Here is a 19,818-nt window from a genome sequence, read left to right on the forward strand (position 1 = left end):
TACTATCATTAGAAGAAAATAGAATGGAAATGTGTACATGCAAACAAATAGAGCCAGTTCTCCCTTTCCTATCACTGTAAGTAAGCAAAATTCTGAAAGACAAAGTCATTGGATCCATTTAATTAGCACCCATAATTATAATTAGCACCCATAAATAATAATCATTACTTTAAAAAACTATCAACTTATCAATTGTATTAACTTTTCTCTTTTCTCTCAACATTTCAGTGGAGAAACAACACACAATGTCTGATGTGGTTTGGGTGTTTGTTCCCTCCAAACCTCATGTTGAAATGTGAACCACAATGTTGGAGGTGGAGCCTAGTGGGAGGTGTTTGGGTCATGGGAGCAGATCCTTTAAGAATGCCTTGGTGCCATTCCCAGGGTAATGAGTGACTTCTTACTCTCTTAGTTACCATGAAATCTGATTGCTAAAAAGCCTGGCACCTCATCCTATTAATATCTCTTGCTCCCTCAGTTGCCATGTGATATGCCAGCTCCTCCTCTGCCTTCCATCATGCCTGTGAGCTTCCTGAGGCCTCAGCAGATGCTGGCACTATGCTTCTTCTTGTAGTCTGCAGAATCATGGGCCCAAATAAAACTCTTTCAAAAATACATTGTCCAGCATTAGGTATTCCTTTATAACAGTGCAAAACGGACTAACATAGTGGCCCAAATCTAATTTCTTAGTTAAAAAAAATTTTTTTAAGAGACAGGCTCAAGAACTCCTAGGCTCAAGTGATCCCCACAGCCTCAACCTCCCAAGTGGGATTATAGGCGCACACCAGCACACTTGGCTCACAGTTAAACACTTAAGGGTGAACATCAAATGGTACTTTAGTACATCTTTATCCTTACAGCTCATCATTCTCAATAATCTTAGTTCTTCCAAACCAATCACTAATCATTTCATCAAAACTAACCCTGAAACTTTCTTCCTCCAAAAAATATTTTTAAATAAGCTCCATCCCACTACTTAATCCTTTACTTTCATTTCTGATGGATATTCAAGTTACTTAATTGTAATACAGATACTTAATAGAATAAGCAAACCATTACCATCAGTGGCTTATAAATACTTTCCATATCCCTATTTGTAAATCTAATCATTATAATAATATTATGCATGAATTTCACTTTTTAAAGGAAGACCATTTATGTCTATTTAGTAACTACCCTTTAATCATCACCTGGGAAAAACAGAAAGACACTGAGCAATTTAGAGAATGGTCAAATATAGAAACAAATTATCACCACTAATTTCCAAAGTAAAGACATTTATTGTATGCACACATATTTAATTCTTATTAAACAGACAAATTTAAGGAACTGACTACAAGGTATGAATAAGTAACAGACTATAAGCTGTGAATAATATCTAAGGATAGTTACAACGTACGAGGACAGCCAGTCACAGTAAATCCTTTCATTCTGAACAGCATTCCTTGTCCACCAACTTAGTCATTAGAACATGATTGCTATTTTTTGATGAAAAAAAATTTTTAAATATAAATATAGAATATTTACAAAAATTTGTATTTTGTGAAACAAATATTTCACAAAATATTGTGAAAGGTTAATACAACAAATATTTCTTATATTGCAAAGTGAAAATGATGAATACATTCCTCAATTTAAGTAGGAAAATGTCAGTTGTACAATTTGATTTTCTGGTTTTTCATTGCTTTTACGCCTGCCTTTAACCAAAGGAGAGAATACAAATGGTCTAGTTCCTTAGGGGATGGCAGTATTCAATCAATCACAGAGCAAAGGTAAATAAAAAGAAATTATTTTCAGAGACTCTAACATCCATCTATTCCTCCAGTATCTTATTCTAACCTTGTATCTTTGCATCAAGGTGAATCACCAGAAAGCTATATACTTGTACCGCATCAGCTTAGCCCTTCAAAAGTGAGTTACACCGATTTGTCATATCTTAATGTCATGTGAAATGATTTTTTTTTACAAACAATTTAATTAAGGAAAAAACTGGATTATATTGGCCTTCAGAGTTATATACTTTATAACTGTGCTTTTCACACAATTACACTGATCCTCAATCAGCAATGCAATCTACTGGCATTTTGTTGCTTTTATTCCCTCAACTTTTCTTTATTCTTTTTACTTCATCTTCATTTGTGTGGTCTCAAATTATTTTAAGGAAGGAATAATATACCTATTTTTCAATAAAGATAATAGTCTTAACAGTCTTACTAATAAATAATTCAGCACTTTCCAAAGTACTGCCAATTTCTCACTTTGAGTTAAATGGTTAAAAAGTTATGTCAACAGAACTGAAACAAAAAGAAACATTTTATTAAACAGGATTTTAAAAATTCCCATTACATGCAAATTATTTAATCACCCTTCATCACAGCATAGCAATGAAATGCAATAATCAAGCACCTCATACTTATTCTATGCTTATATATATACAGACTGGAAATATACATACATCTAAACTGGAACTGGACATTCAAAAGACAATCCCATGAAACTCCTGCCTGATTTTGTAAATTGGTTTTCTTTGTAAGTAACGCTATACTTTCAAAGCTATATTGTGTTTTACACCAGATGTCACAATGACAAAATCCATTTCAACATTTTTTATCAATGGAGAAGTAATTATTTTTCAATAATGTATCATGTAAGAAAGTTATTATGATTCCATATTACCTAATATAGTCCATATTCAAATTCATCCAATTGTACCCAAAATTTATAGCTTTAAAATGTATGTATAAGTTAAGGACTCAATCAAGGTCCTTGAATATGGTCCCACCACTGTTTTTTTTTTATAATAATGACATTATTTATAAACCCAAAGCGGATGTCTTACGGAATGTACACATTCTGAATTTGTCAGATTCATAGTTTATCATTAGCTTTAAGTTAAATGGTTTTGGCAAAAATATTATACAGGTGACACTGTGTGTTTCACTGTATTACTTCAGGAGACACATGTCAGTTTGTCCCATTACAGGTAATGGTAAGTTTGACCACCAGATCTCTCCACTACAAAGGTATACTTTTCTCTTTGCAATTAACCAATAATGGGTGGTGTCATACCTTGAGACCATGTAAATATCCCGTTCATCTACAGCCTTTCACCCAATGGTTTTAATATCCAATGATTGATGATCCTTGTCTGGAGTCAATTATTAGTGCAAATTAGTGACTTTGCAATTTTATATTCTTTCTACATTTTAAGTGTCATTCTTCTGTAAAGAACTTCTTTAAATTTCCCCCTTTTTTCTCTTTGTAATAAAGCGAGTTTTTAAAAAACTTTAAAGTATAATTATGGACTTAAATTCTCTTTCACTTAATGTGTTATAATCCATACCTATCATTATTATTTTAGATGTTCAAATTGTTCCAAGTTTTGACTGTGAGAACCTTTCAAAGAGGCTCCTGTGCCTTTTTGACATGTCCCCATCAGTTTTCGACCACGTTCTTGCTTTCTGACACAAGATGTTCCAGGACCTCTTTGTCCCACATTAAGAAATCAGGAACTTCTCTAAGAAACACTGGTTCCTTTTGGTATGAAACCATATTTGGAAACCAAAATGTAGTCCCTGGATACACTCATTCTTACTGGGGCTTCTAGGTCCTTTCCTTGGACTGAGATAGAAAAAAAAATTGTTTTAATCTATGATTAATATTAATGCCACCAATTCAAAACTAATACCACAGCATACTTTCTAATTTTGTCCCATTCCATATTAATATCTCCTAAGAATTCTGCTTCCCCCTAATCCAGCAAAATTATGCCTTTGTTCTATCGTATATTACAAACAAAATAATTTCAAGATTACTACACAATGTAGTTAAGGATGGTAGTGAGGCTTCTCTAAGTCTGTTTTTATACAGTTGTGACTTTTGAACTATGTAAATATTCATATATTGAAGATTTCATCTTCTACTCCTTATGGTAATTGTTTTACTGGTTTCTGGTTTCATCCTTCCTGTGCTTCTCTTTTGCAAAAATAAACTATTTTCTTTTCTTTTTTGTGGAGAACAGGTTCTCACCATATTGCCAGGTGGGTTTAGAACTCCTGAGTCAAGCTGTCTTCTCACCGCTACCTTTTGCATTTTTTCGTCCTTAGAATATTTCCCTCTAAGTTTGTATAGTCAGAATAATAGGCCGGGTGCGGTGGCTCACACCTGTAATCCCAGCACTCTGGGAAGCCAAGGCGGGTGGATCACGAGGTCAAGAGATCGAGACCATCCTGGCCAACATGGTGAAACCCCGTCTCTACTAAAATACAAAAATTAGCTGGGCATGGTGGCACATGCCTGTAGTCCTAGCTACTTGGGAGGCTGAGGCAGGAGAATTACTTGAACCCAGGAGGTGGAGGTTGCAGTGAGCCGAGATCACGCCACTGCACTCCAGCCTGGCACCTTGCAACAGAGTAAGACTCTGTCTCAAAAAAAAAAAAAGAAAAAAAAGCTACTTAAGCCAAGAAGTATATAGAAAAATGCTCACTAACACTAAACATTAAGGAAAAGCAAATCAAAACCACAATAAGATATTTTGTCACCCCAGTTAGTATAGCTACTCTCAAAAAGACAAAACAAATGCTGGCAAAGATGCAGAGAAAAGAGAATTCATACACTGATAGTCGGAATGCAAATTAATATAGCCATTATGGAAAATGATACGGAGGTTCCACTAAAAAACTAAAAATAGAACAAAATAGAACTACTGTATGATCTACCAATCTCATTACTGGGGTTATATCCAAAGGAAAGGAAACCAGTATGTCAAAGAGGTGTCTGTGTTCTCATGTTTATTGCAGCATATTTCACAATAGCCAAGATATGGAATCAGCAGATAAATGGATAAAGAAAATGTGGCATATTTACACAATGGAATACCATTCAGCCATTAAAAAGAATAAAATCCTGTCACTTGCAGCAACGTGGAGAAACCTGGAAGACATTATGTTAAATGAAATAAGAAAGGCCCAGAAAGGTTAATAACACACATTCTCATTCATATGTGGAAGCTCAATAAATTATCTCACAGAAGATGATCAAGACAGTGGTATCTAGAGGCTGGGAAGGGTAGAGGAAAGGAAAGGATAGGGAGAGGTTGGTTAATAGATATAAAATTATCCAAGATAAGAGTTACAAGTAATGTATTGTGTATTTTCAATTAGCTAGAAGAGAGAATTGTGAATGTTCTCAACACAAAGAAATTATAAATATTTGAGGTAATGGATATGCTAATTACCCTGAATTAATCATTACACAGTATATACATGTATCAAAATACCATTCTTTACTACAGAAATATGTACAATTATGATTAATTTAAAATATTTTTTAAAAAGCAACTTTAAAGGCTGGGTGCCCTGGCTCACACCTGTAATCCCAACACTGTATGAGGACATAGTGGGTGGATCTTGAGTTTAGGAGTCTGAGACCAGCTTGGGCAACATTGCAAAACACCATCTCTACAAAAACATGCAAAAATTAGCCAGACATGGTGGCACATGCCTGTAGTCCCAGCTACTTGGGAGGCAGAGGCAGAAGTATTGCTTGAGCTCAGGAGGTTGAGGATGCTGTGAGCCAAGATCACACCATTGCACTCTAGCCTGGGTAACTGAGCAAGACTCTGTCTCAAATAAATAAATAAATAAATAAATAAATAAAAGCTACTTAGGTTAATTTTTTTGATGATTATGTTGTGAATTTGTAAGGTTCATTTGTTCTTATTTGTATTCAATTTTAGGGTTTGCTTTTTAACAATCATTTTTCTTTACCTTTTTTGTTTCAATACATGACCAATTTACATAGTTCAAAAGTCACACTATAAAATCAGACTTAGCAAAATCTCACTCCCATTTCTATCTCCTCCATGATGTCTTCATCCACTCCTTATGATAATTATTTTACTGGTCTCTGCTTTAATCCTTTCTGTGCTTCTCTTTTGCAAAACTAAACTATATATACATAAATACACTTTTCCTTTTTGTGGATAACAAGGTCTCACTATGTTGCCTAGGCTGGTCTTGAACTCCTGGGATCAAGCTGTCTTCTCATCTGTGTCTAGCTAAGCGTTGAGATTACTGGCATGAGCTGCAGTACCTGGCCAGGCTATATATTTTTTATTTTCTATTCTTTCTTATGAAAAAGGGACCATACTTGCTATATGTATATACATTTTACATTTGCAAATCTTTCCATATCAGCACATAAAAATCTTCCTTATTCTTTTTAATATTCTATTCTATTCAATCAGTCTCCTCTGAACAGACATTTAGGTTTTTCCCTGCTATTACTAACAATCCTACAGTGAAAAACTTTGGGGATATGTTAGTCTATTTGTACAGGTAATTCATCAGGATAAATTCCCAGAATTTAGAATGGTAAGTCAAAGAGTAAGTGCAGGTATAATTTTGATAGATATTACAAAATTCTCATAAAGTTATACTATGTCACATTCCAATCTGCAATGTATAAGGGTGCCTGTTTCTTCACAGGCTTGCCAATTAAGTATATTCTGAGCTTTTAACTTTTGCCAATCTGCAACGTAAAAATGATCTCTCTCTATTTTCATTGGCAATTCTCTTATTATCAATGAAATTTGAACATCTTTATATACATTGTCATACATCATATCTTTTTTTGATGAACTATCCACATATTTTGTTCACTTAAAAAATCATAATTAAAATATTTCTTTCAATGTAAAAAAGAATTAAATAATCCTACAGTGTTGGCTTCAAAGTTTGTTTTTAAAAAAGAACATTAAACAATGAAAAAACAATGTATAGATTAACTGAAAAAAATACAAACATCCCTTAAAATTATATAGTCATATTTTATACTGTGTTCCAAACAGTCCACTAAAAAGTGGCTGTTAAATCAAATGAGAAGGATATTAAGAAAAATGTATTCAAGTTACAATTTTATGATACCAATAGTGCTAAGTGGTTAATCTCACAAGCAACCAAACCACTGAAGAAGGTGAAAGTTTGGGAAACAGACTGTTGAAAGGCATTTTTTGGTTACAGTTTAATTACACCCACCTCGCAAGTACAGGTAATTCTTCGAGGATGAGGGGCTTCCTGTTGTAGCTGATATACTGTGAGAAGGTAGAAACAAAAAGTGTCAATGTCCCTTACATAGAACTTATCAATATATTAGAAATAAAAAACTGGCTATTTTTTATGTTCACAAGATAACTGGTATAATCTTATTACATTGTATTATGAACAAAACAAAGTAAACAAAACTGTATTTAGTGAAAGCCCAGGAGCAAGTACAAACAGAAAAATCATAATTCAAACAAGTGTCTTTTTACCCTATAACAACTCAGTGCTGGATATTTGGCTTTCTTCTCTATAATGTGGTCATTTATTTTCCCCAATTCTTTGTGGGGATATTAAAGCATGTCTCTATATAAACCAATAATGGTTATATATACACATATTTAAAGCACATTATTAAGTGTCAAGCTTAAAACTAAAATCAGGATTTATAGGCTAGATGTAACAAATACACTGTTTTTCTCCCCTATTTATATTGCAAAACTTCTATCTTCAAAGATAATCTTCCTCTTCCCCTAAAAACACAAGTTCTGAGCCAAGGTTACCACTGCTTATTCAATTAGGGCAAATATAGCAAAAGAAAGAATTCAGATATTCAAAAAACTTGCCAAAAGAGTGAATAATTTTTAGGGCATCTGAAAATGCATCAGTGAAAATTATACTGATACCATGACTTCCTTCTAACCTCAGTTCAGGCTTTTTAAATTTAAAATGATAAAAGAATGAATAGGATGTGTAGCTATGTATGTCTAACTTTAGGTCTTGGAGAATTTTTTTCTCTATTTCCACATATAATTTAATACTCTAGTTAAATACTTAAGATATTTTGTCAACACAACATCAAACTACCCAGGAATCTGGGGCTGTCACGTAACAGATGACTCAGATTTCAAATGGATATCACTACACAGACTCTACTTCTGACCACATTCATTCATATACATCATGGAAACATATATAGAATAAATACAATAGACTATACACACACATAATTAGGTTGTATATATATATATTAATATGTCTATATATACATTGTCTCCCTACACACACACACACACACACACACACACACACACACAATGACCAGACACAGATACACATCACACATCACTATTGTGTACTTCTACGCAAAGGGGATATAGCACTGTGGCTAAGAATTTGAACTCTTGAACCAAACCACCTGGGGTCTGAACACTGGGGCTCTGTCACTAGCACTGCATTCTGTGCCTTCATTTTCCTTATTTGCAAAATGGGAGTAATAGTTTCTACTTCACAGATTGCTGTAAGGATATAAACAACTTATGTAAAAGATGTAAAATAGTCCCTAGCACATAGTAAATGCTCAGTAAAGATTACTTATCATTACACATAGGTGATTGATATTAATATACAAAATTATTTATAATAATACTTGACTACTAGGATGCATCTTGAGTTCATCACTAAAACATAACATCAGGGCAATGCTTAATTTAAAATGAGCTGAGAAAATACAGCTTCATTGTTTAAAAATCAAACACAAAGTCATTTCATCAGTAATGTTTAAGTTCTACTGATAGAAATGTATTCCTTTACCTTTTTCTCCTGATGGCAAAAATCCCTAAGAGAGGTAACATGTTAAAATAGTTTTAGATACCCATATTTCATTGTATTAATAAGAATATTCCTGTGAATATTATTTTATATATTCTGTTACAGAGATGACACAAAAGGAGTTAATTCTAAGATAAAAGAGGGAAGAAAAAGCACTGAAGCCAAATTTGTCTAGCCCTGATAATGAAAGTACATGTGTATCACCCCAAGATGTGTAGCTATGTATGTCTGAATTTGTCTTACAGCGCAAATCTCCATCCTCCTTAAAAGCAGCCAAACCATGATTTGTAAGAAAGAATTCTTCAAGGGCCGGGCACAGTGGCTCACGTCTGTAATCCCAGCACTTTGGGAGGCCGAGGTGAGAGGATCGTTTGAGCTCAAGAGTTTGAGACCAGCCTGGGCAACATGATGAGAACCCATCTTTAAAAACAGTGGAAGGAAAAAAAAAAGATTCTTCAAGTCCATTCCTCCATATTGGTAACTATAACTATAAGATAAAAATTCAGTTTGATTTTTATAATTCTACAATGCTTATAATTCTACTTTGATTAGTAATTCTCCAAACACTGGTTATTTTCCTTTGTCAAGAAAATGCTCTGGAAAGTGCTGCCATCTATGAAAACCCAATTTTGAGAAATGAATGATAGTCAAGAATAACATTAAAAGTTAATAAAGTAAAATGTCGATTTGGACTCAAAGCACGAATACTCTAGTGTCTGGTTATTAGCAGTAACCATATATTAAGATGAGCCACTGTGAAAAAAGGGAAACAATATTGTCATATGAGAATTGATCTGGGTTTCAACTTTTGTTTTCATCAGTTTCAAAGGGTATAGTATTTTTTAAAGTCACATATGTTATTTACTTTTCAATTTCTTTCAAATCCTTCTAACTGTCTCAAAGTGTAAAGCTCTGTTTCATAAAGAGGAAATTTTAGACAAATGTCTCCTAATTGGCTACCAATGGTTAATCTATCTTTAAGACCCATTTTTTTAAATTCTTTTTTTCTCTTTGAGACAGTGTCTCACTTTGTCACCCAGGCTGGAGTGCAATGACACAAACATGGTTCACTGCAGCCTCAAGCTTCCAAGTTCAAGCAATCCTCATGCCTCAGACCCCAAGTAGCTGGGACTATAGACACACACTACCACGTCCAGATAATTTTTGTATTTTTTGAAGAGACAGGGTTTCACCATCTTGCCCAGATTGGTCTCAAACTCCTGAGCTCAAGTGATCCTCCTAGCTTGGCTCCTTAAAATGCTGGGATTACAGGTGTGAGTCACTGTGCCTGGTCAAGTCTTGGATATTTCGTAACAAATATAAAAAATTTAGATTAAAAAAACACCTATCAAAAAGATCATTAAAAAATTATACAAAGTAATGAGCTCTAATTCAGGTCCTTCTCTCTCAGTTTGGAATTTTTGACAATTTGAATTGGAACTCAGTCGAATTTAAATCAACACAATCATTAAATGATTATCAAAGATTAATAGCTAAATTCAAGATGAGGGAATATATGATTAAAGTACTTAATATTTTCAATCATCTTAGAAGTGTCAATGCTTATATACTTATTAATGAAATTCTCAATCCCCACAGACGATAAATTGTTCATCAAGTCCAAAGATCACAAATTGGTATCTTGAAGTCAAAATTGGCTCACATGTGTTTTATCTGCTGTCTTTTAAATTTGAGTATGTCTTTAACATTTAAAAATTAAGAAACTTAAAAACAAAAGCAAAAGAGAATCTAGCCTCTTGAAAACTCGTATCTGGCAATATTGAACCAAGAGTCTAACATAACAATGAAAAGGAGCTAATTTTGAGCTACTCTCCGCAGACAGAGTCTCCACAGTCTGCTTTCTCATAGTCCTTACCTGGCTTGCTTGCCTCATTTATCACATGTAAGGTTCCTGGTTTAATTCAAACAATAAGTATTGAAAAGCAGTAAAACTGTATTTGTTTAAAAAGAGTCCACAATTTAGACTTCTTGCTAATTTTATTTTCCTATTGGTTTATATTTGTAAGACATCAGAGTCACATTTTTACAAGATAATGGAACTAACAGTAGAAAGCACAAGATAGGCATGGGTAAAATAAGTTTCTTATAGAATCAAACTGTGAAATGCTATTCAGATTCCACCATGTTAAAGAGAAGAAAACAAGACACATTAACATCTAGCAACTTTTGACATTAAATTAAATAATCTTGTTTACTTTTATAGATTGACTACAGAAGTGAACAATTAGAACTTCTTGAATAGTCTTCAATGGGTGTACCTCCTTACATGAATTAACATACCTGGTTATTTTTAGTATCTCAGCCCATTTCTATTTTATTACCATTTTGAGAAATTTTTAATAACTAAATTTAAGTCACATCACAGAGATGCTGAAGCATTACAGTTAGTAGATCCCAAAGACTGTCAGTAGAAAATATTGTCAATTATCAGTTCTAAATCAGTCTGGCCTAAGAATTAAACAAAATTGTCATGGCTCAAATATTAAGGGTACTGAAAAATGTCTACCACCTCAGTTATTTAAAATTCCAGTCTATATTGATGAAATCAGGGTATAACAGGCCTGTCAGTCTTTAGAATTTTTCCTACTAAAATGTAAAGACTCCTCAAGAGATGAAGTCCTTATGGTACAATTAATAAACATCTTACTAAAGATTATTTACAGCTTGTTATAAAAACTGTAAAACTGCCTGAGTGGTGAAGATAAACAAAGAGATTCAACTTAATCACACTTTTTTCTAAGATCAGAATTTGACAAATACATTAGCCATCTATATGATCATAAAAAGTCATCATTAGAATGCATTTATTTATTTAATATGAATAAATAAATGAATGAGACAAGGTCTGGAGTACAGTGGCCTGATCACAACTCACTGCAGCCTCCACACCTCTTGGGCCCAAGTAATCCTCCCACCTCCTCCTCCCAAACAGCTGGGACCACAAATGTGCAACACCATGTCCAGCTAATGGTATTTTTTGGTAGAGATGGGATCCCCCTATATTGCCCAGGCTGGTCTCAAACTCCTGAGCTCAAATGATCCTTCCACCTCAGTATCCCCTAAATGCTAGGATTACAGGCCTGAGTTACCATGTCTGGCTACAATTTTTGTGTTTTCTCATTGGTTAAAATTTGCACATATTCAAATCTTAGAAGATTAATAACATAATCTTGTAAAAAAATTTCATATGACCAATTTTTAAAAAGGGGTTTTCCACTTGTTTTTAACACAGTTTAATTATAAAATTTCCTTGCATCAGAGGTTTTTTCATTTGACGGTCAAAAGATAAAAAAAATCTATTTTAATAATTCCCTACACATTTCTACTATTAAAATGATTGTGGGGAGTTCAGGCATTGAAGTCATTAAGAGAATTTATAAAACTCAGTAACAAAATTGTAGTTTCACTAAAGAAAAATTTAGCTGGATACAGTGGCTCACACCTGTAATCCTCAAGTGAGGCAGGATCACTTGAGGTCAGGAGTTGGAGACCTTCCTGGGTAACACAGTGAGACCTCGTGTATACAAAATAAAAATTTTAAAAATTAACCTGTGGTTACAGCTACTCAGGAGGTTGAGGTGGGAGGATCACTTAAGCCCAGGGGGTCAAGACTATAGTGTGCCAAGATTACACCACTGCACACCAGCCTCGTGCAGTGGTATAATCTTGGCACACTATAGCCTATCTCTTTTTTTTAATGCCTTCTTTTTTTTTTTTTTTTTGAGATGGAGTTTTGCTCTTGTTGCCCAGGCTGGAGTGCAATAGCGTGATCTTGGCTCACTGCAACCTCCACCTCACAGGTACAAGCGATTCACCTGTCTCAGCCTCCCAAGTAGCTCGGATTATAGGCCTATGCCACCATGCCCAGCTAATTTTTTTGTATTTCATAGAGACAAGGTTTCACCATGTTAGTCAGGCTGGTCACAAAGTCCTGACCTCAGGTGATTCACCAGCCTCGGCCTCCCAAAGTGCTGGGATTACATAAATGCCATTTTTTAAAACAAATGATAGCTACTGCAAGACATGTGAGATATATGAAGCTACAAAAAATACTAATTGCATATATTACATGTAGTAATCAGTATTTTTCACTGGGAAAAAAAACTCAATAACAGTCTGAGGCTTCATAAATGTTCGTACATTAAAAATGTGCAGGGCACAAGTCAGAGTCAGGGAAAACTGAAAACCAGAAAATGCAGATTTTTTTTGTTTTTAAAGATAGAGTCTTGCTCTGTAGCCCATGCTGGAGTGCAGTAGTGTGATCTTGGCTCACTGTAACCTCCACCTCCCTGGTTCAAGCAATTCCCCTGCCTCAGCCTCCTGAGTAGCTGTGAGTACAGGTGTGTGCTACCATGCCCAGCTAACTTGTATTTTTAGTAGAGATGGGTTTCACCATGTTGGCCAGGCTGGTCTCAAACTCCTGTCCTCAGGCAATCCACCTGCCTTGGACTCCCAAAGTGCTGGGCTTACAGGCGTGAGCCACAGCGCCCGGCAAGAGAAGAATTTTAAATAGGCCAATGAGATTATGGAACAAAAGAACATTAGTCAGTTTTGCACATTCTTATAACTATACTCCCAATGGGGAAAAAAAGGCACCAACAGTGTGTGTGGAGGGGAGCATTCATGGCAATATTTTTAGAGATTGTTCATATTTCACTTATAATTAGCCCAAAGTGGCAACCTATTAAAAACAAAACTATCTGTTTTGGGAACATAAGACCAATGAGAATCTGAATCGCTGTTCCTTCAGTCAGCAAATCACAGCAACTTGCAAACATCAAAATTTAGAATAACCCTCAATATTTACAAAGATTTTAATCTATAATTAAAGCACACATTTCTTAGGCTGCTTATTCAACTACATAAACAACAAACAAGAGCTTATACTGCTTTTCTGTAAGAATGAATTCATAAATTTTAAAAAATCATTTTGATTATATTAGCCCTATTTCTACTCTTAAAGTACGAAATATCCTTTACATGATTCAATAATATTCTCTAGGAAACAAGGAAAGGAAAATAAAAAACTAAAAACCTAGAATTTTAAAAAGAAGTATTTATCCTAACGCAGTTTAAAGAGCAACAAGGAATCAAGTATCTCTCTTATATTTTGGGAAAGCAATTATTTAAAAGGAAGATCACTTTTTTTGCCTCTTTTCACTTATTCTTTCCATCAACATAGCCTCCTGAATTATCATCATTTAAATATTCCTTTCTTCATATAAAGAATCAGGACCTGAAAATAATTAGACTGAATTCTCAGTGTCTCCTTGTATTAGCTTTATTAGCCACTCTTAACAACTGGTTTCAAGTTTCACTACATGGAATTCATGCAAGCTCAGAGGGATGAAATGCATTCCAGACAAAAAACCATATACTGCACAGACTTTGTGGAAACACCTACTTAACCACAATACTTCTATGCTATTCCCAAACCTTGCTGTAATTAATTTTTCAACAATAGGTACAAAATGGAATGAGTATTTATATCTAATAATCCCATATTTTTATATTACTTATAAAGCACTATTACCCACACAAATTTATTTGTAGACTTACAGTAAGATTTCCAAACAGGAGGTCTATATTCATCTGTATCTGAAAGAAAAAACATCAGATTAACATTACTGAATATTTAAATTTTAAATGAGACATTTTAATCACTAACTCATTTAATATAATATTTGTTGAGATCTATTTGTTCTAGGCATTGTGCTAGGCACTAAGGGGCATTCAGGGGTTTTTTTTTTTTTTTTAGTCTTGGTCCTTACTTAGTTGGAGTACAATTTTACAAAGATGTTCAAAGAAAGTTACGGTATTTATTCAACTGCTTATCACATAAAAACATCAAGGTTAACTTTTACTGCTGGTACTCATTTCTTGCTATCACTGAAGTAATAGTCAATAAAAAGACTTTGTTTCTTTGGGTTTAATGATTATTTCACTGAAAGATCCCTAAAATTATTGAATTTTTCTTTTTCAAACTGATCAGATTAATAATTTTAATCACCCTAAAAGTTAAGTATTTCTATTATTTTCCCCCATTACATTTGGGGGATTCCAACGTACTTGGCTTTACTAATATGAAGAGAGAAGAACAGCAAGGTTCAGATCTCAGTCTTCATACATCCTGGACAATCAAAACCAGGAAATGGGAAACACTTCAACGGAAGAGAGTGTATCTAGGGAACCACAACGAACATGAGGTGAACATCTGCTCTTCAAGTCCATTTCCCCTCATGCTGCCCAAATGCAGATGTAGGAGACAGTGTAAATAGGAAGTAGAAAGAGATGGAAATACAAACACATGAGAGAAGCAGAGTAATCAGAGAAAGGAGAAGGAGCCAGTGTGGTCTGGCTCCTCATCAGTAAAGTATAGCTGGAGACTAATTTTACCAGCCAAAATCTCTGCCTGCAAGACTACATAGCCAAGCCTGCAGAAACATTTTTTTGGTATAGAAAGGTATGGCCAGCCACATCACCTGGCTCTCTGCTGGAAACCAACATGAACCCATTAGGCAATCTGATCCTAAAATCTTGATCTGCAAGGAGACAAGAAAAATCTCTGGAAAGTTTATTGAGAAGACTAAACAAGTAGCTCAGGTAAAATGGTCCTAGACATAAGACATTCGGTCTCCAATCTGCAACCTTTAAACTGCAATCTCACACCTGGTTTATAATGTGTTATCACAAACCACACAAATACTTTGAGATAAAGGGTTACAGCAAGATCACTAATAATGGGCATAAGAACATAAAATGGAAATTTTAAATCATATGGAAATTGCTTAGCAACCTGTAGGAGTATTCAAATATGTCTTCTTCAAGAGAAATAAATAAAGGACATCCATATTGGTAAGGAGGAAGTCAAACTGTCACTGTTTGTTGATGACATGATCGCATACCTAGAAAACACTAAAGACTCGTCCAAAAAGCTCCTAGAACTGGTAAATGAATTCAGCAAAGTTTCCAAAGATAATGTGCACATATCAGTAGCTGTGCTACACACCAACTGTAATTAAGCTGAGAATCAAGTCAAGAACTCAATCTTTTACAATAGCGGCAACAACAACAACAACAACAACAAAAACTTAGGAATACACATAACCAAGGAGGTGAAAGACCTCTTCAAGGAAAACTTCAAAACACTACTGAGGCTGGGCGCGGTGGCTCAAGCCTGTAATCCCAGCACTTTGGGAGACCAAGGCAGGTGGATCACAAGGTCAAGAGATTGAGACCATCCTGGTCAACACGGTGAAACCCCGTCTCTACTAATACAAAAAAAATTATCTGGGCATGGTGGTGCGTGCCTGTAATCCCAGCTACTCAGGAGGCTGAGGCAGGAGAATTGCCTGAACCCAGGAGGTGGAGGTTGCGGTGAGCCGAGACTGCGCCATTGCGCTCCAGCCTGGGTAACAAGAACGAAACTCCATCTCAAAAAAAAAAAAAAAAAAAAAAACACTACTGAAAGAAATCACAAGTGACACAAACGAATGGAAACACATCCCATGTTCGTGGATGAGTAGACTATTGCGAAAATGACCATACTGTCAAAAGCAATCTATAAAATCAATGCAACTCCCATCAAAATATCACCATCATTCTTCACAGAACTAGAAAACACAATTCTAAAATTCATATAGAACCAAAAAAGAGCCTGCACAGCCAAAGCAAGACTACACAAAAAGAACAAATCTGGAGGCATTACATTACCCAATTTCAAACTATACTATAAGGCCATAATCACCAAAACAGCATGGTACTGGTATAAAAATAGGGATATAGACAAATGAAACAGAATATAAAACCCAGAAATAAAGCCAAATATTTACAGCCAACTGACCTTCAACAAAGCAAACAAGAACATGAAGTGGGGAAAGGATACCTTATTCAACAAATGGTGCTAGGATAATTGGCAAGCCACACGTAGAAGAATGAAACTGGATCCTCATTTCTCACCCTATATAAAAATCAATTCAAGATGGACCAAAGATTTAAATCTAAGACCTGAAGACGATGTAAGTCAGGAACTCAAATCTACATAAAGAAAGGAAGAAGAGTATCAGAGAAGGAATAAATGATGGTAAAATAAAAAAACAAAAGCACACACACAAATAAGTCTGCTTCAAGAATGAATAACAGGCCAGGTGTGGTGGCTCATGCCTATAATCTCAGCACTTTGGGAGGCCAAGGTGGGGGGATCACCTGAGGTCAGGAGTTTGAGACCAGCCTGGCCAACACGATGAAACTCCATCTCTAATAAAAATATAAACATTAGCTGGTCATGGTGGCAGGTGCCTGTAATCCCAACTACTCAGGAGGCTGAAGCAGGGAGAATTGCTTGAACCCAGGGGGTGGACGCTGCAATCGGCTGAGATCACACCACTGCACTCCAGCCTCAGTGACAAAGTGAGACTCTGTCTCAAAAAAACAAAAAGAATGAATTACAGATTACATGGATAAATGAATAATGAAGTAAGGCAGCAAATACAGTCATTTCTCATTATTCACAGTAGTTATATGCTATGAAGTTACCTCAAACCATGAATTTAGCAGCAAATACTAAACCACTGCTCTTAGGGGCAACACAGGGTTAGGTTCCTGTTTGTCCGTGGTCAGAACATTTTCATCAACCATTAAATATATAACCTTGTTTTACATGTGTATCTCTTTAAAGACACCTTATTTAGTATATACTGTTGATTCATTAACACTGAACTCACAACAACAGCACTGTAACTCATGCATGTATGAAGCTTATCTAACACATATGTATTCCCTGAAGGTACATTACAGTCTTCTTGCTCTTAGTAACAGTGTCTACACAGCACTTCAGCACTAGTCTTGGGGACCATTTTAAATGGCAAAATCACTAACAGCAACAACAACAAAAGCCCCACAAAGATGTAAAATAGTGTGGTCCTTAAAAGACCACAAAAAGAGGACTTGTTCACAGCATGAGAGATGAAACAAGGTGGAGCACTGCCTTGCTTGGCCACAGCTGGGAACAGGCAGGTTATACGACTCAAATTTTTTACTGCTCTGTGATTATTTGCAAGTGACCACAAAAATACCACAATTATTTATTTTAGGGTTACAAATAAATGTTAGAAAGGGGGCAAATTTGCAAGTATGGAATCCATGAATAATAAAGATTGGCTGTAAATAATAAACAATTATTTAGGAAAACAGCTTGCTCAGGTGAACCTACCCGGTGATGATAAAAAGTTAGCATAAAACATAACCTTAATGCAGTGATAGATACATACATATTTCCTCTGCTACTAGGTGTAGGGGGGTGTGTGTGTGTGTGTGTGTGTGTGTGTGTTGAGGGCTAATTATATTGAAGTTTGTCTTAATAAGTAAACCATAATTAATTCAATCATATTTTTAATACTAGAAAAAATCTGCCTGTAAGCATTCAAATCATGTTATTATTTCCTTGATGTTTTGCTGTTATTATAATTCAGTCCTAAAGAGTATGATGTGGAGTGAGTTTCCAGTTTATAACAGGACACTCATATTCCATGTGTGTCTCCACTTCCTTGTGGGACTCCAAATCATAGAGGCAGTGACCAGGCACCTCTTGATCCACCTTGGGGGGGCTAGGAAGGGAGGAAGCACTCTACCAGACTGGGACCCTATGTAGTAAATAATTTAATTTGTCTCAGAAGACGTCTGGACTTTGTCTTCAACTCCTGGAGATAATCTTTGTTTGTCTGGGGCTAGCCAGAGAGTAACCTGGAGCTTTGGGTCACTGGTATTAGCTAAGGAACCACATGGACAGTCAATCAACCACACTTAGGCAATAAAGCCCCAGTGAAAGCTCTGAACACTAAGGCTGGGAGAGCTTCACTGGTTGGAAATATCCCATGTGGATCATCAAACATAAATGCAGGAAGAAAACAGGGACATACTTGTAATCCCAGCTACTCTGGAGGCTGAGGCAGGAAGACTGCTTCAGCCCAGGAGTTCAAGAGCAGCCTTGAACTTGGGCACCAAGGAAAGAAGGAAGGAAAGTGAAGGGAGGGAGGGAGGGAGGAAGGAAGGACAGGAGGAGAGAAGGGAGGGAGGGAGGGAGGGTTGTCATGTGTCTTGACTCCAAGAAGAGAGGACAACGGAAGCTCTGTGTTTTGTAATTCTCCTGGAACCTGTCCTATGTGCTTCTTCCCCTGGCTGATTTTAATATGTATCCTTTCCTGGTAATAACCATGACTATAAGTATGGTAATGTTCAGTAAATTCTGTTGAGTCCTACTAATGAATTTTAGCCCATGAACATGGTTGGGGAACTCCCCCAACCCAACTTGCAGAGGGAAGCCTTGGAGTCTTTGTAGGTGGGCCTGACTCCTCATGGATCCTATGCAAAGTTGCACCCATGAACAACGAGGGTCTCCCGGAGATCATTCTGACTTTGGAGAAGGTGAGAGAGAAAGGCTCATTCTCAAAGTCCTTATTCTGAGAGCTGTGTACTTAGTGCTAGGTGGGGCTTTCTTAGGGAACATCAATCTTTACTTGCTGAGTGACTTTAGAAAATTTACTATCTTTCTGCATAATAATCTATTTATTTATAAAATAGAATAACAATATCATCTAAAATGCGAATAGTAACAACATAGGTTTGTTGTTGAGAATTAAATTAGGTATCATCTATAAAGCACCTTGTACTTAGGAGACCTTCAGTAAATAAGTACCCTCTCCTGCCTTCACCAAAAGTGATTTTGAAAACAGTATTACCATATTAGCCTCAAGCTAAATCATTAACAGCCATGTATTCCCTTCTTACTATTGCTAATGATTTCAGCCATGTATTCCCTTCTTACTCTTTTGGTCTTCTGTGTACACCTGCTCTGTTATAGAAGACATTATTCAAGATACTACAGATCACAATCATACGGCCAAACAAATTTACTGTCTGGCAAAAAAACAAGAAATATTAGGGAAAAGGTTTGAGTTTCTTTTAATATTAAAACAATTCTAATTAATGACATTTACGAGCACTGTTTGCTGGTGGAAGAATAAACTGGCATAACCTCTTTGGAGAGCAATTAGCTACATATACCATAAGCTTAACGGTGTAACAGGTATCTGTTAAGACAGAGATTAGATGAGATGTTCTTAGAAGGAGAACACTTAAAAATTATGAC

The 19,818-nt window shown here is 35.5% G+C and overlaps 1 protein-coding gene across 2 annotated transcripts in view; it reads right to left on the reverse strand.

Moving 5' to 3' along the window:
* The window catches only part of CHN1 (chimerin 1), a 191,620-nt gene that overhangs the window by 127,421 nt on the left and 44,381 nt on the right, over nucleotides 1-19,818 (reverse strand). For both annotated transcript variants that reach the window (XM_012439192.3, XM_012439188.3), the window contains exons 2-3: nucleotides 14,232-14,270; nucleotides 7,038-7,093 (exon numbers count right to left, since the gene is read on the reverse strand). In XM_012439192.3, coding sequence (XP_012294615.1) covers nucleotides 7,038-7,093; nucleotides 14,232-14,270 — 95 coding nt within the window. The remainder of the gene's footprint in view (nucleotides 1-7,037; nucleotides 7,094-14,231; nucleotides 14,271-19,818) is intronic.

This window comes from Aotus nancymaae, unplaced genomic scaffold (genome assembly GCF_030222135.1).
Source record: "Aotus nancymaae isolate 86718 unplaced genomic scaffold, 86718_ANA_hifiasm-v0.15.2.pri h1tg000008l, whole genome shotgun sequence".
Taxonomy (NCBI): domain Eukaryota; kingdom Metazoa; phylum Chordata; class Mammalia; order Primates; family Aotidae; genus Aotus; species Aotus nancymaae.